At 48.8% G+C, this 27,991-nt stretch overlaps 17 protein-coding genes across 17 annotated transcripts; 8 read left to right on the top strand and 9 right to left on the bottom strand.

Annotated features, from left to right (window-relative positions):
* Window positions 1-498: 498 nt before the first annotated feature.
* Window positions 499-2,265, top strand: N7471_002139 (Major facilitator superfamily domain general substrate transporter; the record flags this gene model as incomplete). The annotated part of the gene is made up of 3 exons (XM_057274859.1): window positions 499-895; window positions 954-1,831; window positions 1,939-2,265. The coding sequence occupies 3 exons, from the start codon at window positions 499-501 to the stop codon at window positions 2,263-2,265; spliced, it is 1,602 nt and encodes a 533-aa protein (XP_057139497.1).
* A 1,610-nt stretch (window positions 2,266-3,875) lies between these two features.
* On the bottom strand, window positions 3,876-5,469 carry N7471_002138 (glycoside hydrolase family 76 protein; the record flags this gene model as incomplete). The annotated part of the gene is made up of 4 exons (XM_057274858.1): window positions 3,876-4,445; window positions 4,531-4,980; window positions 5,048-5,295; window positions 5,370-5,469. 4 exons carry the CDS (start codon window positions 5,467-5,469, stop codon window positions 3,876-3,878), a joined length of 1,368 nt encoding a protein of 455 aa, XP_057139496.1.
* A 1,526-nt stretch (window positions 5,470-6,995) lies between these two features.
* Window positions 6,996-8,443, bottom strand: N7471_002137 (metallophosphoesterase family protein; the record flags this gene model as incomplete). The annotated part of the gene is made up of 4 exons (XM_057274857.1): window positions 6,996-7,350; window positions 7,441-7,724; window positions 7,823-8,277; window positions 8,329-8,443. 4 exons carry the CDS (start codon window positions 8,441-8,443, stop codon window positions 6,996-6,998), a joined length of 1,209 nt encoding a protein of 402 aa, XP_057139495.1.
* A 1,467-nt stretch (window positions 8,444-9,910) lies between these two features.
* On the top strand, window positions 9,911-10,861 carry N7471_002136 (uncharacterized protein; the record flags this gene model as incomplete). Its single annotated transcript, XM_057274856.1, has 1 exon — window positions 9,911-10,861. The coding sequence occupies one exon, from the start codon at window positions 9,911-9,913 to the stop codon at window positions 10,859-10,861; it is 951 nt and encodes a 316-aa protein (XP_057139494.1).
* A 276-nt stretch (window positions 10,862-11,137) lies between these two features.
* Window positions 11,138-12,738, bottom strand: nemA (Nem1-Spo7 phosphatase catalytic subunit NEM1; the record flags this gene model as incomplete). Its single annotated transcript, XM_057274855.1, has 2 exons — window positions 11,138-11,280; window positions 11,334-12,738. 2 exons carry the CDS (start codon window positions 12,736-12,738, stop codon window positions 11,138-11,140), a joined length of 1,548 nt encoding a protein of 515 aa, XP_057139493.1.
* A 572-nt stretch (window positions 12,739-13,310) lies between these two features.
* Window positions 13,311-14,817, top strand: N7471_002134 (translation initiation factor eIF2B subunit beta; the record flags this gene model as incomplete). Its single annotated transcript, XM_057274854.1, has 4 exons — window positions 13,311-13,408; window positions 13,488-13,783; window positions 13,837-14,674; window positions 14,745-14,817. 4 exons carry the CDS (start codon window positions 13,311-13,313, stop codon window positions 14,815-14,817), a joined length of 1,305 nt encoding a protein of 434 aa, XP_057139492.1.
* Window positions 14,818-16,043: 1,226 nt separating this feature from the next.
* rps23 (40S ribosomal protein uS12) lies at window positions 16,044-16,612 on the bottom strand (the record flags this gene model as incomplete). The annotated part of the gene is made up of 2 exons (XM_057274853.1): window positions 16,044-16,222; window positions 16,354-16,612. 2 exons carry the CDS (start codon window positions 16,610-16,612, stop codon window positions 16,044-16,046), a joined length of 438 nt encoding a protein of 145 aa, XP_057139491.1.
* A 504-nt stretch (window positions 16,613-17,116) lies between these two features.
* Window positions 17,117-17,911, top strand: N7471_002132 (DUF5315 domain-containing protein; the record flags this gene model as incomplete). The annotated part of the gene is made up of 1 exon (XM_057274852.1): window positions 17,117-17,911. One exon carries the CDS (start codon window positions 17,117-17,119, stop codon window positions 17,909-17,911), a length of 795 nt encoding a protein of 264 aa, XP_057139490.1.
* A 272-nt stretch (window positions 17,912-18,183) lies between these two features.
* On the bottom strand, window positions 18,184-18,624 carry N7471_002131 (MICOS complex subunit Mic12 family protein; the record flags this gene model as incomplete). Its single annotated transcript, XM_057274851.1, has 2 exons — window positions 18,184-18,555; window positions 18,604-18,624. 2 exons carry the CDS (start codon window positions 18,622-18,624, stop codon window positions 18,184-18,186), a joined length of 393 nt encoding a protein of 130 aa, XP_057139489.1.
* A 271-nt stretch (window positions 18,625-18,895) lies between these two features.
* N7471_002130 (mitochondrial 54S ribosomal protein bL17m) lies at window positions 18,896-20,077 on the top strand. Its single transcript, XM_057274850.1, has 2 exons — window positions 18,896-19,209; window positions 19,384-20,077. The coding sequence occupies exons 1-2, from the start codon at window positions 18,994-18,996 to the stop codon at window positions 19,810-19,812; spliced, it is 645 nt and encodes a 214-aa protein (XP_057139488.1). The 5' UTR covers window positions 18,896-18,993; the 3' UTR covers window positions 19,813-20,077.
* Window positions 20,078-21,094: 1,017 nt separating this feature from the next.
* N7471_002129 (uncharacterized protein) lies at window positions 21,095-21,613 on the top strand (the record flags this gene model as incomplete). Its single annotated transcript, XM_057274849.1, has 1 exon — window positions 21,095-21,613. The coding sequence occupies one exon, from the start codon at window positions 21,095-21,097 to the stop codon at window positions 21,611-21,613; it is 519 nt and encodes a 172-aa protein (XP_057139487.1).
* A 285-nt stretch (window positions 21,614-21,898) lies between these two features.
* Window positions 21,899-22,402, bottom strand: N7471_002128 (Glycoside hydrolase superfamily; the record flags this gene model as incomplete). Its single annotated transcript, XM_057274848.1, has 1 exon — window positions 21,899-22,402. The coding sequence occupies one exon, from the start codon at window positions 22,400-22,402 to the stop codon at window positions 21,899-21,901; it is 504 nt and encodes a 167-aa protein (XP_057139486.1).
* A 277-nt stretch (window positions 22,403-22,679) lies between these two features.
* On the top strand, window positions 22,680-23,210 carry N7471_002127 (uncharacterized protein; the record flags this gene model as incomplete). Its single annotated transcript, XM_057274847.1, has 1 exon — window positions 22,680-23,210. One exon carries the CDS (start codon window positions 22,680-22,682, stop codon window positions 23,208-23,210), a length of 531 nt encoding a protein of 176 aa, XP_057139485.1.
* Window positions 23,211-23,259: 49 nt separating this feature from the next.
* On the bottom strand, window positions 23,260-23,508 carry N7471_002126 (uncharacterized protein; the record flags this gene model as incomplete). Its single annotated transcript, XM_057274846.1, has 1 exon — window positions 23,260-23,508. One exon carries the CDS (start codon window positions 23,506-23,508, stop codon window positions 23,260-23,262), a length of 249 nt encoding a protein of 82 aa, XP_057139484.1.
* A 210-nt stretch (window positions 23,509-23,718) lies between these two features.
* Window positions 23,719-24,072, top strand: N7471_002125 (uncharacterized protein; the record flags this gene model as incomplete). Its single annotated transcript, XM_057274845.1, has 1 exon — window positions 23,719-24,072. The coding sequence occupies one exon, from the start codon at window positions 23,719-23,721 to the stop codon at window positions 24,070-24,072; it is 354 nt and encodes a 117-aa protein (XP_057139483.1).
* A 479-nt stretch (window positions 24,073-24,551) lies between these two features.
* On the bottom strand, window positions 24,552-27,430 carry N7471_002124 (putative R3H domain protein). Its single transcript, XM_057274844.1, has 2 exons — window positions 27,330-27,430; window positions 24,552-27,274 (listed from the first exon to the last, which is right to left on the bottom strand). The coding sequence occupies exons 1-2, from the start codon at window positions 27,378-27,380 to the stop codon at window positions 24,797-24,799; spliced, it is 2,529 nt and encodes an 842-aa protein (XP_057139482.1). The 5' UTR covers window positions 27,381-27,430; the 3' UTR covers window positions 24,552-24,796.
* A 300-nt stretch (window positions 27,431-27,730) lies between these two features.
* Window positions 27,731-27,937, bottom strand: N7471_002123 (uncharacterized protein; the record flags this gene model as incomplete). Its single annotated transcript, XM_057274843.1, has 1 exon — window positions 27,731-27,937. The coding sequence occupies one exon, from the start codon at window positions 27,935-27,937 to the stop codon at window positions 27,731-27,733; it is 207 nt and encodes a 68-aa protein (XP_057139481.1).
* Between the last annotated feature and the right edge of the window lie 54 nt (window positions 27,938-27,991).

The raw sequence follows: 27,991 nt of genomic DNA, 5'->3' as shown, positions 1-27,991 counted from the left end.
GTCGTTCAAATATATGGGTCTATGCTAGTCTATACCAGTCCACGGTCTATGCCACTTCGTGCCCCTGGGCTTTTGAATCCTTCGAGTCAATTGTCACCTCAAGTCTCTGTGCACATGTATGGCCCCCGGCTAAACCTCCACTGATGCGCATTAGTTCTGTGGATCCCGTCCCGTGTCGACCAATATGAGTGGACTATTGTGAACCCCTGCCATCGGCGCGTTATCTCGCCGGGTTCTGGCCCCCAAGTATTTTATGTGTCCGAAGGTCGGGTTGGCCCGATGCAAAAAAAATGTATCCGATCACGCTGACCGATATCGAGATCAATACAACATTAACCAGAGTCACATTCTACGATTTTGTCATGGGGGATTCTAGTATAATTATCCCGTTCCTCCTGGAGGTAGGGAGCATGTGTTTCTCCAGCTCCATCGGTTTATTCCCCTGTGTCAGTCAAGAGATCAGTTCAACAGAGTTTGATTGAAATTTTGAACGTCAACATGGAGTCCTACTTCCAGAACCGCCGTCTCCGCCGACAAGCAGAAGACGACTTGGCCAACATTCAAACCAAATCTGTGCGTACCAGTACCTCGTCACCCTCATTGGGGTCAGACCTGGAGGCAGCAGAGAAGCCAGCCGTTTCCGCAGATGGTCCCCTTGTACCCGGTGTGACTGTTTCTCACCATGACAATGGCGAGGTAGTCTTCGTGGTTGGTTGGAGGGAAAACGACCCAAGCAACCCGCAGAATTGGTCTCTGCTCCGAAAGTGGATGGTCATGTTGACCTGCTGTCTAATTGCCATCGCAATGACAATCCCTTCCTCGGTGGAGGGTGCGACTCAAGACGCATTCGATGCCCACTTTGGTGCAAACGCTATGGCTGGATCGATGACGACCGGTAAGTCTATTCTTTTCCCTTTTGTTTGAATGTAGCCCATACTAATAATCCCTGATAGGTATCTTCCTTATTGGAATTGGTGTGGGCTCTCTGTTCTCTGGTCCATTCTCTGAGACTTTTGGCCGTAACACCGTCTACTTCACTGCCCTGATGCTCGTGATACTATTCATCATGGCTAAGGCCCTAGCACCAAACTATGGCGCTGCTCTCGCCTTCCGATTCCTCGGTGCTCTCTTCGCAGCCACCCCGATGACAGTGGCCGGTGGGACTGTCGGTGATATCTGGCGGCCATTGCAAATTCCCTTTGGTCTGCCCTTACTCACTATCGCCGCCTACTCTGGGCCTATCTTAGGACCCGTGATCGGTGCCTACACGCCCGAAATTGGCTACGTGTGGGCCGACTGGATCTCGATGATCATTGCCGGTGTCGCTTTGGTGGTTGTTCTGCTCGCACAGCCCGAGACTTTCAGCCCTATTCTGCTAGAATGGCGTGCGAAACACCTGCGCGAGCTGACTGGTGACAACCGATACCGCGCCGCCCATGCCTCCACTGACTCTCTGGGTCTCCGACTGCTTAACAATGTGTATCGGCCCTTTGTCATGATCTGGACGGAGCCTATTATCCTAATTTTCAGCTTCTACCTGGTCTTGCTCTACTTTGTGCTGTTTACCTTCCTTAACGGCTATCCCTTCATCTTCGCCAATGTGTACGGGATTAGCACAAGCTTGACCTTCATTATCTTCCTCGCGATGATCCCCGGTGTTATCATCGCTCTATCTATGGTCCCTCTTATATATGGCATGACAAAGAAGGTAGCGAGACAGGCTGAGGTGGAGGGCAAGGCTTTCCAACCAGAGGTATCGCTCTACTGGGCGATGGCGGGCGCATCTATCTTGATGCCAATTTCCCTCTTTTGGATGGCTTGGACCTGCTACGTAAGTGCTGCTAATACCCCTCACACTCCTTCTTACACCACTTTCGCACCAATTTCACACCAATTTCACACCAATTTCACACCAATTTCACTAACATCACTCCCTAGTCCACTATTAGTATCTGGTCGCCGATTGTGGCCTCCGGTGTCTTCGGCTACGCGCTTGTTTGCATTTTCACTACGACCTATATGTATATCATCTTTGTGTACCTGCAATATGCAGCCTCGGCTCTAGGATTCATGACCTTCGCGCGGTATGTTGTCGCTGGTGCCCTCAGCCCTGCCTCGGTCAAGATGTACGAGAAGATCGGTCCCCATTGGTCGGTGACTATTGTCGGCATCCTTGCAACCATCATGGCACCCGTTCCTTTTGTGTTGTACAAGTATGGTCACAAGGTTCGGGCCATGAGCAAGAATGCTGTCAACAAAGCATAGATACCCTGGTTGTTGGTTTCGAGGCTCACATTTACTCACGAGTGGACGCTAAAACAGATGGAGTATGGTTGAAGGGGGTGGCTTCGAGTTGTGTGGGATTATATAGATTACTTCATTCTTTGCATTTCCATTTAAATATAACGATTATTTAATGAACATGAACTCACATATACATCTCGATCTGTTTATCCAAAACTGAAAAGGAAAAGGGAGTTGAATTTCCTCATGTACCTTTTTCAGCTTGCTCTACGTTTCTCCGGCTCGTAATGGCTTACTTTGGCGACCTTAGATCGGGGGAGTATGTACACTCCTTGATAGCCAAAATGCATTTCATAGGTGCTAAGTGGGCTCTCGATACCATAAAGCCCTTGCGATACTCGAGTATTTTTTTTTTGGAGGTTATATACGGGTAGTGGTCGTCATCAAGGGTCCCATTGCGCAGGTCACTAAAAGTCCCAGTGGCCTCAATAGCTATAATATGAAAAAGGCTGGAGATATAGTAACAGCAAATTTGATTAACAAAGCAAACTATCTTTCTGGGTTTCTTTTCTCCGGCGCCTCAGAGGAAGAGAGATATTGGGGCGGTGGATCAACTATCAAATCCAATGGATTGCAGCTACCGGAGAGCCCGAGGAGAGCAGCGCGTACTATTCGAACAGAGTACCACTGACTACTTAGACCACAGACCTCAAGTTTGAATGCGTTATTAATTCGCAATTTTTGTTCAGGGCTGAATTTAAACCCCCGAGCTTTCTCGCAACAGGAGCACTCCACGGTGCAATGACCAGCTGCATATTTTCGTTTCGATGTGTTCTGACAATTAGAACAGCAGCCGCAGTTTCTTTCACAGCATCACCCCTTTTGGTGCAATCTTCATAAAGCACATGGTGTATATACCATTTCGGCTGTGAGCGCCAAAAATCGATCCCTCTAGTCAGCGGGCCAGTCTGAAATGAACTCTTAATTTCCCACCAGCGCCGTTCTAACATCCAATGGTCCTGTGAAAGCTTAGAAAGGGCTCGCCGTAGATCGTGAACGAGCACCGTGTTGTCGTCAGTGATGATATCTTCGTCCAGGATTCCTTTTAGGTTCTCTTCGAGGGCGATCTCGCGTTGACTCTTCTCGCAGAGTTCCATTTCCGTCTGCAATAGTCCGTTCAAACTGGTGGGATCTTCCACTGGCCCTACAAGTCCACTGGACCATTCAGATCCGTGGCAGAGAATAATGAGTACGAAGAACGGGTGGATATTCTCTTTGCATCTCAAGAATACCCTTCAGTTGAAGGTCTTACTGGCAGTGCCGTGATACAGGGATGTTGGGAAGATCAGTATAGTGACATGGCGTCGCTCATTCGAGATCAATTTTTGGCTTTCGGTGCGATAAGAGGTTTTCTTTCCATGCTCGAGAGTAGCAATACTATCACAGATCAATACGGTAGCCCAGCAAAGATACGGCTCACATCCAATAAATTATGATCGCAAAGGAGGATCTCGGGGATTCGAGTAAAAATGATTTTGAGATAGTATATACAAACATTATTGAGTTCCCCTCAGAACTCCAATTCCTCTAAGACCAATGCCAATAACAGGAACATAAAATATACAGCCAGATTAAGCACCCAGCATCATCCAAGCCATAGCCCCAGCCCAACCAAAGACAAAGATCAAGGTTAAAATACCGGCACCGGCCTTATCCCCAGTCGTAATAGGCTTCTCCTTGGGCTGATCATTTTTCCCTTCACCTGCATTGGGATCACTGGTGCTGTTTCCACCAGTCTTGGAGGTGACAGGTCCAAAGGTGCCGGTATCAAAGTTGATCATGTTTGCAAGGAAGACATTCGTTGCGCTGATCTCTTGCTCCATACCAGTTGTCCCGTCCCACTTATTTTGATACCACGTGATACCGCACGAGTTGTTGTTGTTTCCCGTGCAGGACTTTGCGGCAGCTTGTGCGGAACTCGCGAGTTTGGGCTTGATCTGCGCCGCAGTATCGGGGACCAAGAGTGCCGTGAATGCGAGCCATGATGAGGTGAGGCCCTTGAAGAGGATTTCGTTGAAATTGCACTTTTGGATAGGCTCGCACGTCGTGTCTTCGAAGACGTCGCCGTTCGGGAAGAAGGTTTTTAGGGTTTTTCCCAGGAGGCCGTCTACAGGCGTCTTCCATTTTTCGTCTCCATTTGTCTGTACGGGTGAATTGTTAGTATCCACAAATAGAAGATTTGGGCGCGTGTGATAGGTAAATGGCGAATATCGAGGTTCCACTCACATAGTTATACATGTAGGCAGCACCCATCAGGTATGTGCCGTAGTTGTAGCTCCACTGGAAGTTACCGGCGTCGGCGCAGTCATTTGCCATTTGCGTTGAGTCGGCAACATTCCAAGTCTTGTTGTTCACTAGGGGTGAGGAAGTAGACCAGTCCCAGATCTTCTCGGCCCATTTTGAGTACTTGTCTTCATTCGTGTAGCGGGCGAGGCGCGCAGCGAGCTGGAACAGACCGCCATTTGATACGGCGTTCTTCATGGTGTATCCGGCTTGGTAAGGGAATAGCTGCCAGCGCAGACCACCTCCACATGTTGTTGTATCCCATCGAGCGGTCTGGGTGTTGAATACACCCTGTGCGAGTGAAAGCCACGAGAATTCGTTCGGGACATCAGGGAATTTCAGCTCAGCGGCCATCATGGCTGCGAGACCCCAGAACATTTGGTCGTCATTTCCCTAGAGATTCGAGAATAGTCAGAGAACTGTCCTTTATGATAGTTTGGAATCGGTGTATGGTTCTCACCAGGTAGCTACTGTAGTTGCTGGGCATATAGTCACCCTTATCACCCGATTGCCACTCCATTCCTTGGCTCATCAAAGAGTTATAGGTCGTATCACCCGTGAAGTGCCAGTATTGAAGCAGCGCGAGGAAAAGAGCAGACCCTTCCCACCATTTTTCGGGGAAAGAGCCGGGGATCTGTCCAGTTTCGTTGCCGGCATACCATCCCATCATGGAGTAAGTACTCGTACTCGCGGCATCTTTGATTGATTCTGTCAAGCGATCGCGAAGTCAGTCCCATGCCACCTTTTATCGGGAAAAATAAATTCGCGTAGTCATGACGTACGTTGATCGCTGAGGTCCAATTCGATCGCAGGCGTTAACGTTGAAAAGAGTAGTGTTGCGATGAGGCCATTAAGGATAGACCATGTTCCAGACAAGTGCATTTCGGCTTAGATCAATCATAGATGGTATCGATCTAAAAGGAGAAACGGTCGCGATTTCGAGGTGAAAACTGGGCAAGACCTTGCTTGTCAAAGGGAGTTTGGGGGTTGGGGATGCGGCGCAATGATGTATGGGCAGAAGACCCCAACCCCAAAAGTTCCATTTTAAAAATAGTTTTCAGGGCCTTATCCACTTTTCTATGGGGTTGAGAGAAATTGCAAGCTTTTGCTGGTTAATTTCGCAAAGACTTGACCGACGATCAACCAGTAGATCTATCATCTGGTTCGCCGCTGGCTGAGCCGAATATAGGCCGATGTCGTTTGTGTGCGTACAGTTAAACAGTTCACGGTTGGGCAGCATAAGTATTGGCTGGTCAAATTATCATATTGTTATGTGGTGAAAGCGACAGATCAGCGATAGATCAGCGACAGATGGTGTCGAATAATGTAGGGTCTTTCGTTTTCGGATGGGTTAGGGCTCATTTAGATTCCCCACTATCTTGGTCACCACGCATATGCCAAGCCATACAACGCGTGTAAAGATGGCGAGACAAGCTATTCGATGGATCCAACCAAGGAACTTAGACTTTTGGCTTTGGGATTCAATGATTCATGCACATATTACGATGTAATGTTTCACATCAGTTTATGTATGGCAGTCCCTAGCTGTTACGCCAGATAAATCATTAGTATCCTAAGCTGAGATAATCTTGTCCTTTTTCCAAAATATTCCCAAATCAATTAATTCACAATCCCTTGCCCTGAAATCTCCGTTTTCAGAATGACCGCATTCGGTAAATCACAACCGTGGGCCTGGGGCAGAAATAGTGGGGCCGTCCAGGGGTCTCTTACGTCAGAGGCGGGAAAGCCAGTTCTCTTCTTTTGACGATCAAAAGGGCTGTGTTTCAACTCCAGAGATATCAGGGGTTTCGCATGTTGGGTTTCGATGTCCAGACCATATTTTCTGTATAACCTACTTTTATCTCTTAAGGTTCACCAAAGAATCATGACGGGATTCTGATGGCATGCGAGTCATTGACAGAGGAAAAACAGTTAGTTTCGGTAGGAGGGATAAGCGACCACAACTTACATATGTTTATGTAAGGGTTGAACGCTTGGGAAACATAACTACCGAATAGCTAATGTCTTCGCCCGCGCAAACAGTCTTTGAGCTGTAATAATGCAACACCCACGACAGATAACCACCCACTTTCGAATAACAATGATTCTCTCTCAACAGCTACGGCACCAGGTACATACAAGACACAACGTCCAATGACCATTTGCCCCCACATCGACGCCAATAATACCTACCTCTCAATTTCACGGTTTTGCTACAATTTCTATTTTTCTCGCATTATGCTCCTAGTCGATGTTTTCGGGCCTTGCCAGTCATCTTCAAGGCAAGGTAAACTGTATCACTCCAACAAATTCTATACGCTGGCAATAAGAGCGGACTATGACCAGTCCCTTACCTCAACAGACTCATAGTCCTTGCACACTTCCATGGACAGAATTAACCGAATCATTTACCATAAACGAAACCCAGATATAAGCCCAGAAAAGACAAACATCCACAAATAAATAACACCCAAGTATGGAGGAGAAAGACCACCATTTTGCCCACTGAAACTCCTCTGCGACAGCCCATATCGGTCATGGCCGTACGTCGCATTGAGATGAACATCACCTGAAATTGACCCATCTTCCATCCGAATCCAAGTCCGGATATCATCCCCAAGTGACTGCTGATCCAACAAAATCTGCCTTCCACCACGCGCCCATTCGCCATACCCTCCATATCCCGTATGCCGGCCGTAGCACATGTTCATACCATTTCCCGTGACATTGAGGCCAGAAAGTTTACTATCCCACTTGAAGCACCTATCAAAAAAAAATGATTAGCCAAATGGGATCTTCTTACGTTTTGCCTTGAAACCAAGAACAGAATACATAGCGTAGTGTGGTCCATACCAATCGTTATCATGATCATGTCCACTGAAAGTCGCCGCCAGCCCCGTGGTGTTCAGCAGAGCGCTTATAAATGGGAAGTCTTGAGAATGGTAGCCGGCCTTGGCGTCATAGCCTTGTTGCTGCACTCGTTCTCCGTTGATTCCTGGTTCGCTGGTTGGGCTAACGCCAGATTGCTGGAATGCGCGCATTGCATTAACTGGGATATGGACGAAGGCTAGAGATGGGATTGTTTGCCCGTAGGTAGATGTTAAGTTTGCATTGGCTTTCATAAACCATTCAACAACCTGTAACAAGTTAGTATGTGAATGCTAAAACCCAAATCCCGGATCAAGCATGAGAAGATATAAAAGTCCTAGAGCTTCATTAACGCCGTGGTACTTACTGTGTCATCTACCCAATTCTGTCTCGGGGTTGATTTGCCATCGTCATTCTCTTTCAAGGCATAATGACCACCTTGGCTGTCAAAAAACCACAGGATAAATAGAGGGATGCTATCGTTCGAAGTCTCATGCGGAAATATTGGCAGGTAATAGTTTGTGATGCCGGCAGTGGAGCCCAGAACACTTCTCTGGGTTAAGCTGTTTTGATATTTTGTCTCTTGATGAAACATCTCTTCGGGATCCAGATTAATCTCGCTATCATGATTCCCATAAGTCGATGCCCATGGTAAACCACGGTCGACTAGTGGTGCAACAATCCGATCAACGTAAAGACTAGAGTTGGAGCTTTGTGTTACCTCGCCAGAGATTAAATCTCCATTGAGTACCACGAGTTGTACGTTCTCTGAAGAAAGAACTCTGTTCATCACCCCTATTGTCTTATTGTCCGCTTCCTCATCTTCAAATATGGTTAGTATCCCAAAACAATGGTTAGAGTCTGTCATCGTACCTTCAGCAAAATGCAAGTCACCAAAAACTGATATTTGGAATGTGCCATTCTCAGTAAATCGCAACTTTTGGTCTCCGGCACGACGTTGGTACGCGGACCGCCTTCGAATTGACATTGTCGTTGTATACTTAAGTATAGATTATGCACAATAACAAAAGATCAACTGAGGAAATGGAGAAGACCTGCGGCGCAGCTCTCAACATATTTTGCCGGATTTTGCACAATTTTCTAGCAGCTTATCCAAGACATAACGAAATATATCATGGGGATCTCTAGCAGTGGATAGATAGTAAGATGTAACCTTACAGAAACGGCGCCGCGTAAACCCCGGCAGGAGACGAGAGCCGGAATCCTGTGTGGTCCTTGGCTTGTATACCAAGGACGCACCTTGGATGATCACTTCGCCCATTGGCCGTTGGAACTATCATTTGGGTGCACATGAAACCTTTTGCGCCCAGAATGATAAGAGATCAAGGATAAATTACTCGTTCCCGGCTCTTCCGTCGGCAATGTTAAAGCCCCAAAAACTGGCGCCTTAAGCGCCAAGAAGTCTGGTTCTAAATATCTGTGCTAGGTATCTACTATCACCTTTTAGCATCATGCAGGCCGCTTATTGTACGTCATGACCAAGAGGTTACTTTTACCATCGAAGTGGGTCCCATCTTGACTTTTAACTTTTGGCCATTGGCGGCCCAGGCTGGCTCACCAATCAAATTTGCACGTTGTGACCCACTTGGTAAGCACCCGGACAAAGCTAAATTGACAGACCTTAAATCCGAATGTGGTCAGCAAGGAGAACATGCGATATCCCTATCTGAGTGACAATTGATGCATCACATGCTCGAAATCATTACTCCATTAAGACAGACCAATCCTAGAGAGAAGGAAAAGGTCTTGTCAACCCGAGACAGAAGCATCAACAGAAGCCAAGAAAACAAAACCAGCATGCCACGCTCTTTAACTTGGCACCCCCACGACCCCTCCTGCGCCAGGAGCACTCTTGGTGTAGATCCAGCAAGATAACGGCAGAACACATTGAGCATAAAGAATCCCTAATATACAAAGTTCCCCATAACTCGCTATAATGTTCAACACTGCCTCATTAATCCAGGAATAAAATCAAAGACATTTTTCAACCCCCAATAAACTTTTTTATCCGGAAATCACCCCCACCACTTGATATCTTGGGAAAGTATTACGCTTTTTCTTTGCGATGTCGACGCCAAGGTTATGCCCAGGACCACTCGATGTGTAGATCTGCTATTTTGATGCAGGCTGCAGTGAGGCTGCAGTGGCTGAATGGAGTGCTGGTGGTAAAATCGGAGTTCCATTTCAGGCAAGTGTGTATTACCAAGCACCTTGTACGTGACCACCTGGGCACAATGCAGCCCTGGAGCCAAGAGCGTATTACCAATCACCTTGTGTGCATACATTCCATAACCACTCGGTTTCCGAGGAAACCAACTGAATTCGCTTCGCAGTGTTACAAAAAAAAAAGGACCCAACGTGTCTACCATCTCTTATATAGCAATGGTTCCCACACGCTTTAGTATTACAGATCGTTGTGCCACACCGTCCACAGATGGCTAACCTTCTAGGCTCCCTATTATTACTCCTTGCATTCATCCACACGCTATGCCTCGCCTACTCCCCCGATCTCCGTGAAATCTACAGATTCTCCAACGGGACCTGGGTCGAGAACATCGCAGTCCGACCCAACGGCAACCTCCTCGTCGCAGTACTGAGCACAGCAGAGCTCTGGGAAATTGACCCTTCAATCTCATCAGGTCCCAGCTCAGCCCATCTAGTCCATCACTTCGACGGCGCCGAAGACGCAGATGGGATTACGGAGATTTCACCAGATATCTATGCAGTCATTGCATCCAACTCAGTCTATACGATCGATCTCAAAAGCCATGAAACTGCGCCCAAGGCAATCCTTATCGCGAAACTTCCCGCTGGCTATTTGAACGGCATTGCCGCTCTAGATGAAGGAAATGCAGTTGCCATAACTGACTCCCAACTCGGCCTTATATGGTATCTCGATATCCGCACTGGTAGCTACAGCGTTATCCATCAAGACGAGACAATGGCCGCAAATCATGACATGGATTTGTTGCTTGGGGTCAATGGATTGAAGATAGTAGACGATTATATGTACTACAGCAACACCCCGAAGCGGATTTTCTGTCGTGTTCAAATTGATACACATACCGGTCGTGCATTGGGGCCTTATGAGGTTATCAGCCACGATACACGGGCTGATGACTTTGCTATTGGCCCGCATGGGGTTGCGTATTTGGCGGGTATTGTTGATAATGTGGTGACCAGGGTCTTTCCCAATGGGTATCATGAGGTTATTGCGGGTTCGAAGGACTCGAGGGATTTAATGACCACTACGTCGGCGGCTTTTGGGAGGACACAGAGGGATCGCAATGTTCTTTATATCACTACTGGAGGGGAGACCAAGCTTCCTGTTAACAGCACGAGTACCAGAGGGGGGAAGGTTATGGCGCTTTCTGTGGAGTTTTAAGATTATTCCCTTATTTGTTGTGCTAGATTCATCAAGAGAAGTCAACGTCATATGTACGGATTTCCATTCCATTCCTAATAACAAAACCAGACACCGAATGCCATTATGAATAACTGCGCTTGCATGATCGTGTCGGTCGGTCTCCAATTCTTCCCGTTGCTCCGTAATATCTTCTTTTCTTTTTCTATTTTCAGGTTGAAAGGTTGGACATTCGATCTTAAACACAAAACCCTTATACACCTAGATGCGCACTCATGAACACAAATGCGGATAATGTCATGACTCGAGTTCACCGCGGCGAAGTGCCAGCAAAGCCCGGACATCCGTGACATATTGTAGAGCTTCGAGCATGGGAATCAAGTGGAGCAGACCGTTGTCCGTGGGGTCGTTGATCCAGCCTTCGATGGGAATCGCATTATCTGGCAATGATTATTAGTTTGAGCGCACCAAAATAAATACATGCAAGTATTACCTTCGTGGAAAATATAGCTCATCGGGCTGTTGTCCAGAATCATCACCTTGCTCAGATCCGGTTCCACAGAGCTCAGGTCCTTGATGTATGCCCCGTTACGGAATGTGCAGTGCTGTCGGTATAAGCGGCCTTGGAAGTATTTCCGTTCCTGCTCGAGCCAGTCGATGACAGGGTCGGCATACTCTTGAACGCTGGCCGTGAAAATGACGAGCTTATACCACTTGCTGATCTTGCGCAGGAACTCATCGCAATGTGGTCGTTTATGGACATAGTACAGAATGGGATGCTGAGGGCCCAGTGTCGTTTGCGGTCCGCCCGGGGACAATGAAGTAGTCGTGGGTATCGAGAGCTTAACCTCGACCATGTGACCACTGGACATCCGGCCACCCTTGGCGAGCGAGTGGATTAGGGTCTCATCGAGATCCAGCACCAAGGTCTTCTGCGGGAGTCTGGCATTGCGGGGAGCTGCAGTATATGAAGGTACTCGTGAAGGGAGGAGTGGGCGCGGTGGAGTTGGAGAGTGCGGGTACTTTGTTATGCGATGGATGTTGGGAGAGGTTGGGGACTTTAAGCTGTCCAAGTGAACAGCCCCCTGGACTCGAGAGACACCCTCGGGCATTGGATGTCCTAAATCTGCACTCTGGGATCTTCGTTGCCTATGCCGCTTGAGAGATTCCTCATTATGAAGCTTGATTCGTATAGACCGACGGGGCGTGTGCTCATGCTCTTCTCCTTCTGGGATTGGATCTGGATCGTGGCCTTTTGTCTTGGTAGGTCGGTTCCTCCCGCTCGAGAGATTCTTGATATGCCGTCGATCTGTGTCAGATTCTGACGTTGTTGATACAATGGACTCGTGAGAGCCTTGAGGTCGGAGCTTCCGGGTGGAGCCACTGCGACGCCGACCTTCTACCCGGGCGGCCCCTTTAGCCGACCGGATCGTTGGGACGGCAGAGGAGCGCCGCAATTTCCAGACAGGTGCAAAAAGCGAGTAGTGACCGTCATCGGCCTGAAAGTATTGAGCCAAATACACACCCGGTGCAGCAAATGTAGACAGAATGAACTTGATGGTTTCCGTGATCGCATCGAAAAACCGTTGGGTAATTAATCGCCAAGTACTTCGAGCAGTGAGCGTGCCATTCTTGTGAGCTTCATGCAGTAACGGTGTCTTCTCGTCTAAGTCATATGTGGCATCCTCCTCTCCATCTTCGTCCACGGGCGGTCCATCGTCGTAGCTCTTCTCGGTGGGGTCGAGGGACCGGAAGTTATCCTCGCTATAAGACCGGAGTTTCGAGAAGTCTGACGGTAGAGGTGCACGTTTGCTATCACCTTGAGACTGCGATCTGTGGCGTGAAGAGCTGGAAGATTGGCCAATGACTCGCGAGGACAGGATATTCAGCGAGTTCATCTTCCCTCAAGGCGTCACGGGAGACAGGGGCGCAGCGATCTATTGACAAACGGATCGTGAGTAAATCATCAAACCCACTTAAAGCGGCCCATGAGATGAGTGTGTAGGGATGTGATGGAGGGAAAGAGGGGGATTGCAAGGAGGTGTACGGAGTAAGCTGTTCTAACCTCAATGCGCCAGTCACCCGTGCCTCGGAAGTACTTCCGCAACTCCAAATCTGATTTATACCTCAAGTTTCAAAGCCAGATAAAAAGCAACCCAAAAACGGAAAGCAAATAATAGAAATTCGAAAACTGGACACCAATAAGAAAACCGAAGCCGAGACAATAGAGCGAGGATCAATGAGTGTGGGGAAGCGGACAAGATCGAACGGCAGAAAATCATTCTTTGTCTCTCCCACTCTCTCTGCTGAGTGTGAGAATCTAAGAATCTCTTGATCACCTTTCTATTTACAACCTGCTCAGTGTGATTTGGTTCTGAAACTTGGTATGTTTAATACTCGACACTGCACACTTCTATCGCTCAACCCCCGCTGACACTGCACAGATTTCCTCCCAACATCCCACTTCCTCATGCCGTCTTCCTCGTTGGCCCTGACGCCGGGCCTGGGGTCATTCCTCAAGTGCCTCAAGACAAACCCGATTGATACATCTATTGAGACTCTAATTTCGTGCGTATCCCGCGACTTCCAGTCATGGCCGCTACCCCCACCGACGATCAAACTTGCTAACATGGTATATTTCAATCAGCTTGCTCAAGCGACGTCAAATCCGCCATTCGCGATCATGTGCCACAGCAACTGCCTATTTGCTACGGAGCGTGATCTCCGCATGCCGCACAACAGATTCAGCAAAGCTTATTGAGCGGGTGCAAAGTGTGGGCAGGCGACTGATGGCTGCGCAACCGCGCGAGATGGTTGTGGGCAATATCGTGCGCCGGGTCCTAGGTCTTATTCGTGACGAAGCGGAAGATGATCGCGACGCGGAGTTCGCTCTTAGCGACATTGGTTCAGAGAGTCAGCCACAAACACCCCGGGCTTATGACGGTGAGTCCCAACTTCTGGTCCAAATATCTACTCAGTGACTCATAGATTCATAGATCCATCATTGCCTTTGGATCGTGACTCACCCTCCTTCCGATCCGACGACAGATCCTCTCGGCCCCCTCTGACCTCTATGTTCAGCCTTCTCTCCCATCCTGAACCCGAGAACTCACTTCCCAGCACCCCGGGATCCTCCTCTCCAAACGGACGCCTCCCTGGCCACGGCCCAAGCAAAGACGTCCGAGCTGAAGTGCTGGAGGGTATTGGCGAGATCATTGATGAGCTCGGCCAGGTCGACGATCAGATCGCCGCCTACGCATTGGACCACATTCACTCCAACGAAATCATCCTCACCCACACATCCTCGACCACTGTCCAAAAATTCCTGCTCAAGGCCGCCGCAAAGCGAAAGTTTACCGTCATCCATGCTGAGTCGTACCCGAATAACCACGAGGCTACGCATGCCACCGTCAGTGGTAGCGCTGTCAGCGACGATGACAATATCGGCTTGGAGGCTTTCCAGAAGCCACTGATCGAGCACGGCATCACCGTCATTCTCATCCCAGACTCTGCCGTCTTCGCTCTCATGTCACGAGTCAACAAGGTCATTCTCGGCACACACTCCGTCCTCGCCAACGGCGGCCTTGTCGCTGCAGCTGGCACCCGTGTCATCGCCCGTGCCGCCAAGGTCCATCAGACCCCCGTCGTCGTCGTGAGCGGTGTTTACAAACTCAGCCCTGTCTACCCATTCGACTTCGACTCGCTCATTGAATACGGTGACCCGAACAAGGTCCTCCCATACGAGGAAGGTGATCTCGTCGACCTGGTCGATGTCCAAAACCCCATCTATGACTACGTTCCTGCAGAGCTCGTCGATCTTTACATCACTAACCTGTAAGTTTCAAGCACCCATCCCACTCGCTGATCTCATTTCCTAAAGCTAACCTCGCTTTTCCTACTCCAGCGGCGGCCATGCCCCATCATACCTTTACCGCATCGTGTCAGACCACTACCGCAAAGAAGATATCAGCTTCTAAGCTAGTAGTTGGCTTAGGCAATTGTGTCAAACAGCTAATGAAAATCAACAAAAAAAAAAAATCATTTGAGGGACATTTGCCCGAACGATACCCGAGGAATTACTTTGACGATCGATATGCAGAAGTAATGAATAAAAAGAACTAAATTTTATCACTTCCGCCAATGTTTAGGAACAGCCGCTGCATTAGACTTTCGCGTACATATCACTTTGTAAATTAAGCTTCGACTGGCGTATATATCTGTTCTAGCACTGGTAGCAGTATAACTATATAATGTGCCTATCCTGTTATTGGGCTATATGTAGAATCCTTATGTGCCACAAAGGGTAACGTCGATATATATGTATGTATAAAATCGGTCTGGGGGCATACAACTAACAACTATCATTCTCATTCTTTTACCTATATTTCTTTCTGCATTTTTCTCTCGGCCCTTCTAGCTTTCAATTCTCACTGCCCGGAAGAGCAAGGAGACAACAGACCTTCATATGCCGACCTTTCGGTGCCTCTTTGTCGATATAGACTAGCTGATTTGTGTAAGAACGGGGCTAGCATCGTGGTTTATTCGAAGTTAGTACTAAGGAAATCCTAGTGGCTTCTGCAAAGGGTGTAGGTTATGTAGATATATATTCATGGGCAGCCATACAAAGTCAGTACACATATATATAGCGGCCATTGCAATTACTAGACAACTCCACATGTCCACGGGTGGATGACGTTTGGCAACGGGGAAATGGACCTGAAGGCCTAGAGCATGGGATAGGTACATGTTTGTATAGATCAAATCCCCAAACATAGACATCTCCACATCAACATAGGAGGCCGAGTTATGTACACAAACAGATTGCAGATTTAGATCATATCATGTCCCTGAATGCCGTGTTCACACCAACATCATACCCTACGCTTTACTTTGCGTCCCAACCAGACAACTCTAGCAAGGATCAAGGAACCAAGTAACAGAATACGGCAAGGTAAGAAACCCGGGAAAGAGATAGAAAGTCATGGCGCCATAATCTTTTTGGAGGTTGTATCAATCGTGTTTAATTCGCAAATAAGCGGATCCACCACATTCCGGACGAAAGCCCGCCGGGGGACTCCCCAAAAAGAAAATATCTCATGAAATCAAGGCGCTGATGAGGCGGGCTTTCCGTCCGGCACCGTTCCCACACTCCAAGGCTCCCGGTCGCTGCATTTTTGATTTCGAACAGAACGCGTCGAGTTGTTTAAGAGCGGGGCTTCTCCTTCTTCTCCTTCCACAGAGCGGCGAGACCGACACCGGAGACCTTGACGACCTTGAAACGGACACCGGGAATATCACCCTTGGCCTTACCCTTGCGACCGAAACCGGCGAGCAGGACCTCGTCGTTCTCATCGATGAAGTTCAAGCAACCGTCATTGGGGACTGTAAGAACATGCTAGTTAGCATATGTTTGTGGTAGTTGTGTTGGCGGTTTCCATGTTGTCGTGATTCCAACTCGTATAGACCTTTCCAACACATTTATAGCGATAGCAGTAAGGGACGGGGTTACCCACCGAAAGCAGCGACCTTCTTGCCGTTCTTGATGAGCTGAACCTTGACACACTTGCGGATAGCGGAGTTGGGCTGCTTGGCCTCAACACCGACCTTCTCGAGAACGATACCCTTGGCGTGGGAAGCACCACCGAAGGGGGAGGACTTGTAGGCGGTTCCGAGAAGACGCTTCTTGAAGTGGTCATCAGCCCAGCGCTGATCCTTGCGGTGCGTCTGGAGCTTGCGGGCGGCGTTCAAACCACGGGGTTGTCCTTTACCCATGTTGGCGGATTATGTGTTCGACGGTCAACTGAACGAAAAAGAAGAAAAATGTTAGCCTCGTGTCGAGTGTAACGATGGTTTTGCTGGTTGTGGGTATTTTCGATGCGTTTTCGATGTTTGGGGAAGGCCGATTTTTTGTGCGTGACGGATGCGATCGTCGACTGATTCGCAGTGCCACGAATAAAATATCTCTGAAAACCACAAACAATGCAGGGGAAACAGCAGGGTATCGAATACGTACCGACTGGGAGGGGTGTTGTCGGCCAAAGGGGCTGAGGGTCGATTGTCGAAAAGTCGAAGAGTTCCGGATTTCCCTTACCACACGCTTTGGATGCACCTCAGGTGACTTTGTGCGCTTAGCCCTAAGCGAGTCACGGGACAGCCGTAGCCCCCACCTCCGATTATGTCATCAAATCGATAACGATAAGATTATCAGCTGCCCGCGGGTATCATCAACCCCATTGAATGCTCGATGTCTGTTGTTCTCTCGAACATTTGCTGAAGATGGATTTGTCAAGAAAACCCACGAATTCAAATCCTCAGCGCCTGCCTCCCCCAGCCCTTTTCCAGGGCCCACCATCACACAATGCCTCTAATATATCCTTACCCGTACCACCTGCAGCCTCAACGTTAGCAACTGCCTCCGGCACCCAACCCCCACCCCTGCATCGGAACCGGTCACCTCGCGGAGCCGAGGGCGACAATCAAGAGAAGTCGAGCTTGTTATCACCCTTTGTATCGCGCCGCCAGTCCAAACACGATGTAGATGGATCCGAAGCCATCTGGCAGGAAATGCAGAGCGCCCTGTCAGAAGTGGAACTCAGCGCTGTAACGAGCGATAATGTCTTTGGCGCAAAGCACTCTGAAGCATTGGAAGATCTACGTATGAAACAGTTGAAGCTCGCTCAAGCCTGGGCGCGCAGTGAGGCAGACGATGAAGTTGTGGATCCCGGCTACAGCGGTGCCGATGAAGCCAGTGGAAAAGGCAGCTCGGCGCGGCGAGGTGTTGAAGAGTCGAAACCCCAGTATGATGCAGCGAAGGAAACTAGCGCAGGCCGCGGTTCGGTATCGCACCGCACGTTGGACGACGAGACTGAGAAAGACATTCGTCTTGCGCGAAAGCGCCGCGAGGCTAATGACCGGTACTTTGATCGGGTTAATCAGGGCGTTTTGGATGTCGTTGCTAAACTAGAGGAGGTGGCTCAGGCTATGCGCACCGTTGAGCGGGAAAGCAAGGATATTTGGAGTGATACGGAGAGTGTCACGACAACTGCGCCGTCATCAACTCATACGAGTTGAACTCCTGATCCTTCTAGTCGATTTAGCTGCAACCTCGCCTTTGCGAGTCTTGCCGCACCGCATTGATATCTCCATCCCATCTGGGAATGCGCTGGGCGTATTTACAATATCCCTCGTGGAAATAATAATACTAATGCATGTAAATTATGACATAACTAAATCAAGGGTATCCAAACTCCGATGCTCAAATCAAACCCAGACAAGCAGACATGATAATGTATCCAAGGATTCCTTTGAGCCAAAGCCTTTGCTATAGTCCCAGAGATGATCCTTCATTCCCGTTTCACCAATCGTGCAGCAGCCTTCCAGCCTTCTGCAGCAGCATCTCTCACGTCCTCCCATCTCGTCTCATAGGCCTTCCTTGTCAAGACCTCCACTTCCTTATTCCATCTATGCTTGAGTATTTCCTTCATAGTCGGCTCGGGTTGATTTTGCGCTTCCAATTCTTCGCGCCGCCGCCTTGGCATGTCTTCCGGTAGAAAGCGCCGGTCATAGGCGCCAGCAGAGGAGGTCAACCAGTCTATTTGCTCGACTTGCGCGTGGATGGCTTTGCGTTGTGACATCCGTGTTGAGCGGTGGACTTGGACGGTAATATAGAGAACGGATGAGGTGAAGGCAAAGCCGCCGAGCTGTTCGAGTGCAAACTGAAGTTAGTCCTTGTTTCCTGGTATAGATTTGAGAGTAAACCGTACAAAACCCGTGAAGAAGCCCATATTTGTTGTGTTGTTTGGAGTCACCGGATTGCCTATTTATTCGCCGAGGTGGGAGGGAGATGAGGCAAATCGCACGAGTCTTTCGCGATTATAGATTACTCTTTCCCCGACAATCAAAAAGCTCAGCTGAAATGTATTCGAGAAGCTGAATGTCCTCGAACAAGCAGAGTGAACGCGGAAAACTGAAGTCGGACAGGCGGTGGAAGCGTTCCGATTGGCTGGGACAATTCTTCTGGGCCGAACATCCTCTCTCCTTCACGTTCAATTACTGGAACACCTTGGTTTGGCCATTGACCTCGCGATTCCCACTCTACTTTTAATAACTCGCCCTCTTTCTACTTCTTTTACTCTCGCCTAATACTCCTCACCATGGCCGGCGGTGGAAGCAGATACCGCCATTTGAGCCGCGACTCCGCGCATCGACAAGCCCTGCTCCGAAACATGGTGACCTCCCTCTTCGAGCATGAGTCAATCACCACGACATGGCCCAAAGCAAAAGAGGCCCAGCGCCTGGCCGAGAAGTTGATTACCCTGGGAAAGAAGAACACCGAAGCGAGTCGGCGACGAGCATTGGAGATTTTCTACGTATGTTGAATTCTCGGAGAACAAGCCCACCCCGATCCCAACCACGACGGAAATCAGTCCAGTCACGAGAAACCATGTGTTTACCAAATCCGTGATGAATCACTGCAATTCTCAATCCATCGTCCCCCAGAAAAAAATAATCAACAACCCAATGACAATACTAACATACCCTAGACACCACATGAAATGCTCCCCAAACTCTTCGGTCCTCTCCGCGAGCGCTACGCAGACCGACCAGGCGGCTATACACGAGTCCTACGCATAGAGCCCCGTGAAAAGAACGAGTACTTCTCCCCAAAGAAGGGCGACAAAAACGCCATCCGAGAGCCTAAACCCCAGGTCAAGGCTCCCACCGCTATCCTCGAGCTGGTCGATGGGCCAAAGGACATGCGTTTCGCCATGACGGCGCGCACGGTGGCGCGCGAGCGCGAGCAGGGCCGGGATCTCGTGCACTCGCTCACGAGGTTGAATGTCAAAAAGGTTACGCAGTTCCGGAAGGACGGTGTTGAGGTCTTGGAGCGGGCGATTTCCAAGCTCAGTCTTGCCAAGAAGCAGAATGATAAGCTCGCTAAGAAGGAGGCTGAGGTTGAGTCGAGGGATTAGATGTGGGGAGTGCTAGCTCTCCTTTGTGGGGGTTCTGTTTCGGAATCCTCGGCCTTGGGGTGATCTCTGGGACCTGTCTGGGAGATGTTTCCTCCTGGGCTTTGATGGGTGTGCTTGATGTTGGCACTATCCTGCTTGCTCTCCGGGGTTGACTCCGTTGTTCTTTACTTGTTTTTCTTACCAGGAGTTCTGTCTTCTTCCTGTTTATTATGGCATCTCCGTCTTCGTTTGCACTCGCGCATGTGACATAGCCTCTGTATAAAAGATTTTGATACCTCTTTATTCTCACTTCTTCTTTTGTTTGTTATCCTTGGGTAAAGGCATGTGTTGAGTCATGCTGCGGGAGGGACACCATAGTAAAATAGTTTATCCCGGGCTGACATATACATTTGAGGATCGATCACTACCTGGTAGATAAATCACGATCAAGGACGTCAACGAAGAACATCCATAATACATAGACGTTCAGAACCCGGCATCTTGCCGATTGTGGTGCCTGACGATCCAGGCCGCGCAGTCTGAATCTCAACAACCTTCACAAAAACGCCATGACCTGCAATGTAGATCAAATAGAAGACTCACCGCAAATAATAACTGCTTCATTGCATCTATATTGATACAAACGAGGTTTTGCGTGGTTTGATGATTATGTAGCCAATGCTAATGTGAAATCGAAGAACTATATATTTAAGACCCTAGAGCGTCCTCAAGCAAAATAAAACATTCTTTTACTAATTAGACTTGAAAGTGCTATTTTATGAAGCCATTCATTATCTAACCCTTCCAGAAAAAGATCAAAGTTCTTTGCAGCCTCTCAACGCCCATTTCCCGGGGCGGTTGACGAGATCTGATATATCAGCTGCAGCCTCGACGTAATAGACTAGTGCCGCCAGCACACGGCACTTGCAATCAAGGGAGAGCAAAATTCATTGCAGAATTATCAATAGTTGAACTCTCTAGCATATGATCCAAGCGCATGCTGTTATAGGTCAAGCCGGTCTTGCCCAAGGGGTCATATATTCATCTAGCTCAGTCCTGGGAGGTACTCAAAACCTCAATTTCCCTCTCTATAAAGCTATAGTGCTCAGCAGGACCTGTGCTCTGGTCAAATAGTATAAAGTGCATAATTCTGTGCTGTCAGGTATTCCATACCAATTCTTGCCACACCGCAACATTTGTATACGAAGTATGCAGCACCCAATATCCCCAACTATACTCTCCAGGATTCATTCATTAACCTGCCACCAGGACAGGAAAAAAATACCTAGGACAACTACTCGAAATGGAAAAAGTGTCACTCGAAACACAAAACCCGCTCCGGCAAAATGCTCCAAGCCCCCCATACCCCGATACATACAAAGAAGTCGCAGCGTCATACCCACCTCGACCAACCATCGAACAGAGCATGAACTCGGACTGCACCCTGCAAGTCAATGACCGGGACTGCACTCTAGAGTTCAGCGACCGAGACTGCAACCTGGAACTCAATCAATATGCCGACGACAAACATACAGACAAGCAGGCCGAGGCCGGAGTCGGAGTCGGAGCCGGATCTGCAGATGGAAACCGGGCAGATGCGAGTGGACGACAGTCTGCAGCAGACGGGAAACAAGACCCGGAATCGCATTCTGTGACAGGGACGGTCAGGCGTCATAGGGCTCGTCGGCGGGAGTGGGTTATCCTTGGTTCGGCTCTTGGGGCTGTTGTTCTTCTTGTTGTTATTATTGTCCCTTCTGCAATCTTTGGGACTCGTCAGTCTAGGCCGCAGTATACGCCGCCCACGAATCCATATATTTCATGAGATGGTGGGGGGTTGATATCTGAGGGGACTTGGATTTATAGATTGAAGGTTGGATGTGAAATATGGAACGTCCAAGTGCTGTTTCTTCGTCTGAAAGTTTATAGTTTGATCAGGAACACATGCAAATTGAGAGATCAACGCCATATTGGGTATGCTTATCCCCTACAATGGTAGCTTTCCACAGAGTATACTGACTGAATCCCAAAATATAAGGGCGAAAACACGTGATAACGCACTCGACCGATTAAAATGTAAATCACATGATGCTAGTAAACCCTACTGCTGTTAGTAGTAGTCAACAACATCTGCGAAAGCGCTGATGGGATGGAATCCACGGAGGTACCAAAATGAAGCTGGCATTGCGACCAATAGTATCTTGCCGGCTGGTAGCTGCTTCTTGACCTTTTTCAAGAACTTGACGTTGTTTGCTCCATCCTCTGGGCTACTCGGTGGAATGCCAGGAAGATCCGGAGCTCCAGGATATCCCCAGTCAAAGTTTAGACCATCAAGGTCGTGCAGCTTCAGGAAATTGATGACATTGTTGGCAAACTTCTGCCGTTGAGCGTCTGTGACACCGTTACGGAAAGTAGGGAACCTTTTGGTTGCAGTGGAAAAGGCCCATCCACCAAAAGAGAGGATGATGCGTTTGAAACCTCCCAACCTCACGAAGGCATTGAATGAGAATTTGACATCTTCGATATCGATTTTCATATCATTTGTGATATTGGCAAAGGCGAAATGAATATGGGTGAAGTTTCCTTTGTACTTCGCCATGTCGGAGATATCCATGTTTAAGCAGGGTCGCTCAGAGTTCCATCCTTCAAAATAAACGACAGTTCTGAAATCAAAAGGGCTATTGTCAACTATCTTGATGTCATTCCCACAATTGGAAATACAGCCATACTCATCGGCAGCAGCAATTCAGGCGCGCCAGTGGTTGAATTAGATTCAGTGCAGAAATCGTTGTGATACTACACTGTCCCCAAATATTGCAGCAAGCATTCAGCTTACAGGGGCTCAAAAGGGCGTATATGACCTGCTTGATGTGGATCCGGATACCACTATCATGCAGGATGCTCGCGATACCCCGAATCCCCATTATATCAAGGACATGGATGCCAAAGTCCCTCAGCGGGGCTGTAAAAGCCTCCCGTCCGAGACATCGCTTAGAGTCGAAATGTTCGAACATAGAGCATACAACCTGGCGCGAGCCTTTGCAGATGAGACCCCACTCTCGGAAGAGGACGGTTTATCGTACAATGGTTGGATTGCAAATTTCAGTCGGCTGCAATTTGAGGTATCTGTTCCAGAATGGCTCAGGAAACAGGTTTCAGACTCTCCTGGAGAGCTTCGGGTGGATGATTATTATGACTCTCTGAAACATGAGGTGCAGGTCCACGAACGCCTAGGCAGAAACGAAGGAATTATCTCGCCCACCTGCCCTTCTGAGTATAGGATTGGGGTGGCATTCGCGAAAGAAAACAATCTTGAGTGTTACCTCGGTAGCCACCCGGAGCGAGAAGAGTCCTTCAAGATAAACTGGATTCTCTCTCTCACCAATACTTTATCATATGTGCGTTCTCGCAGGATTTTATAGATGAGATCCCGTCTCAGCAACATCTGCAAACTTTAGCGAGTCTATCTTGTTACCACCAACGGCTCAAATGGATACCGTATGTGAGAACGAGGTGACTGCTAAGATCGAAATCTTTCATCTTGGTTGGATCATCTACTCGATTGCTATCTGGAGCGTTCATAGATCCAATCCCGGTTATCGACCTGCAATGTGCAGTCGCCGTTGTCGCGCTCAATTGGGCTTGCTCGTGCGGCTGTGACTTCTTGTAGGTGTCGGTTGTAGGCGGTGGGAACTGGTGTGTATTTTTTTCAGTGGTCATGTTGGCGGGTACTACACGTATTGAGATCACGTAGATACATATGTAGAAACTACATATGTAAGCATTGAAATACTTTATTTGTAAAATATACATAGATTTCTCTCGTAGTCTCATCTTTGCTTAGCATTCCCTAAGCCCTGCAATAAAGAATGAGCCTCCTCATTCAAGGCATTGATACTATCGTATTCTCCACGCCAACACTTTCCAATAATGAGGCCACAGAAAAGATCATCTGTACGAGGAAACGATTCGGGTTTCAGCCAAGGTGAAGTGTCCGGATCGCTAGAGACCAGCGACCGGGATTGCACACTGGAGGCCAATGACCGAGACTGCACGCTCGAAGTCGATAGACGGGTCGAGGATACCAATAAGGAAACTGTCAACCACAACCAAGCAGAAGCAGAAGCGGATGAGAGCGGGGGTGATCCTGGGCTTAGTACTGTGCAGCGCAAGCGGAGACCTCATCGGAAATGGTTTATTTGCGGTGGTGTTAGTATTGTGGTCCTTTTGATTATTATTATTGTGCCCTCCGTGATTGCTTCTGTTAGAAAGGGACCCCTTTGAGTCCCAAAGCCTCATAGACTCTAAGGGCTTAACCCTAGATGGAAAGGAGTCATATAAATATAAAAGTCATCCCTAATATATAGTTAGTTTAGTGGTTTAAGCAAATCTAATCAAGTTCACTAAAGCCCCTAAAAGTGGGCTCTACCTCCTTCATTCTCCATCTGTATCCCACAAACTGTTCAACCTTGAACCTACATAACAACAGCTACGATGCATTGAGTTAGTGTGCTTTTTTGTTTGGATGCGCTGACTCGGCTGGGCTGTTTTGAACTAGGCTTTGGAGACATGATGTTTTGACTAAAAGGGCCTGGGGTGATCGAGAGGAAGTTATTTTGATACACATTAGAACTTATATAGAGCAACTGGGCGACTATGCTAGAGATAATGTTTTTGTTTTTTGTCTACCACTACAAGCCTAAGTGTCCGTTTGAAGTATTCATTTTAGATTCTAGGACCTACGAGCAGGCAAGAAAGAAAGACATAAGTTGAACAGGTTCATGACTAGCTAAGAGCGACGAGGTACATGCACAAGAACCCGGATCGCCATGCATTGTACTGCTGTAGATGCAAACCTTGGAACACAGCTGCGGCATGTGAACAGATGAATCTAGCCCGTATACTACGGGGAAACGGTTCATATCTCCACAACTTCCAAACGTCCAAGGATCACATCACAAAACAGATAAAACACAAGTAGTAGAAATGCGACCAGAACTATATTGCTTTAGTTCGGCTTGGAGACAGATGTGCCTCCCGAGACCACAAGTGGTCCATTGCTTACGGCGGAAACTCCATTGCTATTGTATGTTGGTGCTGGGACCGAGGCCGGAACAGGTCGGTTTTTCAGGTCAAAGTCGGAGGGGACTTCGGATGGCGGGGGTTTGGGAGGAAGATGAGCTGGCGTGCCCCATTTCGCGATCGAGTCTCGAGGACCGGTGGGCACTCGGTTGGGATTCATACCCGGGGTTGAGTCCATGGTCCGGTTAGGCACGGCTTCCGGATACCCGTTCCATTGTGCTTGGACATTGGATTGCATGTTACCATACGGCTGCATTGTGTGTTGGCCTTTGTTCGGGTGACGCCCGGGAGGAGCACCGCCGGGGATGAATGAGCGTGTCTGAGGGTTGAAGTGTGACCTGGCATATCCTGCTTGCATTGCTGCGTGGGACCCCGCGGAATTTTGGAGAGCGGGATTCATATGTTGCCCGGGATATTGAGCATAAGGATATGCGCCCATATTGGATGGCATATTGGAGCTCATGTTAGGGCCCATGTTGGAGCCCATGTTTGAGTTCATGTTAGGCGGCATGCTGGAACCCATGTTGGGTGGCATATTGGAAGCCATTGGCTGCTGAGGATAGTTGGGCCAGTGGACAGGCGGTCCATTTCGCTGGTGCGGGGACTGCTGGAAATTTGTGGGGAAAGGAGGCGAGTTCCAACTGGGGGTTTGTTGATACGGCGTCACATTGGGCACGGCATAGTTGTTCATTGCCGGTGAGGACGCGTTCGAGGACGGCTGGTTCATCATCCCCTGCTGGTTCATCGAAGCATATCCAGAATACGGGGATTGCTGCGGCATGTTTCCTCCTTGCCACGAGCCATTGGAGGCCATCTGGGGCGACATTGCCACTGGATACTGAGAGGCACCATTCATGTTCATGTTCGGTTGCCCAGGGTAAATGGCACCATTTTGACCAGCTGGCATGTATCCGCCAGAGGGTAGCGGCACGCCAGGTCCGACCAAGTAAGGTACTTGGTTTGGGTATGAGCTGTCATTTACAGGAGCATTGTATTGAGCAGCACCATTTCCATATTGCATCCCTGGGTAGTAGGCATTGAACTGCGACCGAACCTCAAAGCTGTCATCATGAGGAGTTCGCTGCCTCTGGTTCTTCTTGCGGCCGTTCACCGAGCTGGAGCGTGACATGTTGGGGTTCGAGTCACCGCTGGCCGGATCCGATTTGGCACTGTCGGGGAAATCACGGAAGATTCGCTCACGTACTTCATGGTATTTTGCCTCCCGTTCCTCCCTCGTCAAAGCCATTCGATCTTTAGCGGGCGTAGCGCCGGATGAAGATCCATGGCGTTCTCCATCTGGTCCACTATCGCCATCTTCCGAGTTGGCCTTTGAAGGGTTCGACGAACCTCCAATACTTCCTTCAAATTGCCCTCCATCGTTTCGGCGCATGATTTTCATTGCCGGAACAGCTGGAGGTGGGGTGCTATTGCAAGAAGCATGCACAGCAGACAAAGGAGTGGGTAGCCGACAGAATGGTGTGCGATGAAGCCTGACCGATGTCACATTATTGTCGACAAAATGTGTTAAATGATAGTAATCCCCCAGCTTGTGTGCAAGAAGTCGCCCAAACGCGTTCGAGGGGGGCAACTCCAGAGATTGCTCATTGCAGTCCTTGATAAAGTACCGAATCTTTTCCTCCAGTTGCAGGATCAGCAACCGATCTTTCGGTGATTTCATTGCCTCTAGGAGTTTTTCATCCGGCTCCAAGGGAAACCCATGTAAGATCTGACCATCTTCAATGCCATCGGAGTTCGTTGGGATCACGAAATTATTCGCGACCGAATCTGGAGGAATTGTGCCATTCACCGGTTGGGTGCCGTCAAAGAGAGGAGGCACAGGCAAAATCCCGCGTGGGCGTGTAGGGATGCCATCTCGATAATGATCCCGGAATGCACGACTGCCAGCCTCGGAGCCTGCCACTGAGTTTGGAGCCCCAGAAGCAAGTCCAGAAAGCGACTCCTCTTCATCAATGGCTTGGACACTAGCACTGTCATCGGGACGTACAGAGTCCTTTTCATCCATAGCAAAGGTCGTCACCGAGGCAAGACTCTTGGAATCGAAGTTGGTCAATTTGGTGGATGAGGTAGAAAGGTGAGTGCGATCATCTTCAAAAGAATTCTCCCGCTTGAGCAAGCCATTGTCTTGGCCACCAATGAAAGAGCTTGGGCCATCACTGTGCTTCTTCAAGGTGAGGGCAATATCTTGCACACCTCTCCCCAGATCATCAACAGCTAGATCAATGGAACTAGCCTCTGGCGTTTTATCGAGATTATGCTGGTTGGGCAAAGCTGCACCGGAGCCATTTGCTTCTGAGAAAGGTGATTGTTCAGCTGGCTGGCATATTTCGTTTTCATCAGATACCGAGGAAGAATGTGGGTTGAGGGGCGCGGGCATAGCGGCAATCTTGTCATGGAGTTAGCGATGAGCCACGAGGCAGCGGAGCAAACCATTGGCTTACCTTTGCAAAGGATAGAGGGCCGTCTCCACCTGGGGGACTTTTTGATGCCATGACAACACTCCGCGGGATGGTCGCTGGAACTGGTTAAATTTCACAAAAAAAAAAAAAAAAGAAAATCCGAGATCAAGTCAAGTAGCGGCTGCACTCAGCACGCTTCGGATTCGCAAATGTGAAGGTCGAGGCTTGTTTGGTTGAAAGTAATGTCGCTGCGTAATTTCGTTTCACACAAGCCCAAAACGAAAGACATATCTCTGGGGTAGGGCAATCGCCATGGAGAAAGCTGTGGAGAAAGCGCATTAGCACCATGCATGGTAGAACATAAGGAGATCCATAGGTTCAATGAGGAGAAATATCCACTTCAATGAAGCAAGAAGTCTAGGCAGATCAGGCCTTACATGATATCAAAGCTGGCTCATAGTCAGGGAGATGAAGATCTCGTACTGAGTTTTGAGGGGATTCCAGATCCGACGGGTATTTGAAGAGCCGATCAACTCTAGATCATCCGTCCGAGATGGATGACGTGAACGTTGACAATGAACTCCGAGATCGAGAAGGAGCGTTGGGAATCCGAAGTCTGATTTCTTGATTGCCTGAAGATTCGTGGGCATTATGCCGCGCCCGACCGCCCTTGGCGCGCGCCTACAATTTCCCTTAGGCTTCAG

This window comes from Penicillium samsonianum (assembly GCF_028829775.1).
Source record: "Penicillium samsonianum strain IBT 33392 chromosome Unknown utg000002l_segment0_segment0, whole genome shotgun sequence".
Lineage (NCBI taxonomy): Eukaryota > Fungi > Ascomycota > Eurotiomycetes > Eurotiales > Aspergillaceae > Penicillium > Penicillium samsonianum.
This window is presented reverse-complemented; position numbering and strand designations above follow the sequence as displayed.

Coding starts and splice junctions, on each gene's coding strand:
- N7471_002124 (XM_057274844.1), bottom strand. CDS start 27,380: ATGGCATCAAAAAGTCCCCCAGGTGGAGACGGCCCTCTATCCTTTGCA. Junction 27,275..27,329: donor GCCCTCTATCCTTTGCAAAG/GTAAGCCAATGG, acceptor CTCCATGACAAG/ATTGCCGCTATGCCCGCGCC.
- N7471_002130 (XM_057274850.1), top strand. CDS start 18,994: ATGGCCGGCGGTGGAAGCAGATACCGCCATTTGAGCCGCGACTCCGCG. Junction 19,210..19,383: donor GAGCATTGGAGATTTTCTAC/GTATGTTGAATT, acceptor AACATACCCTAG/ACACCACATGAAATGCTCCC.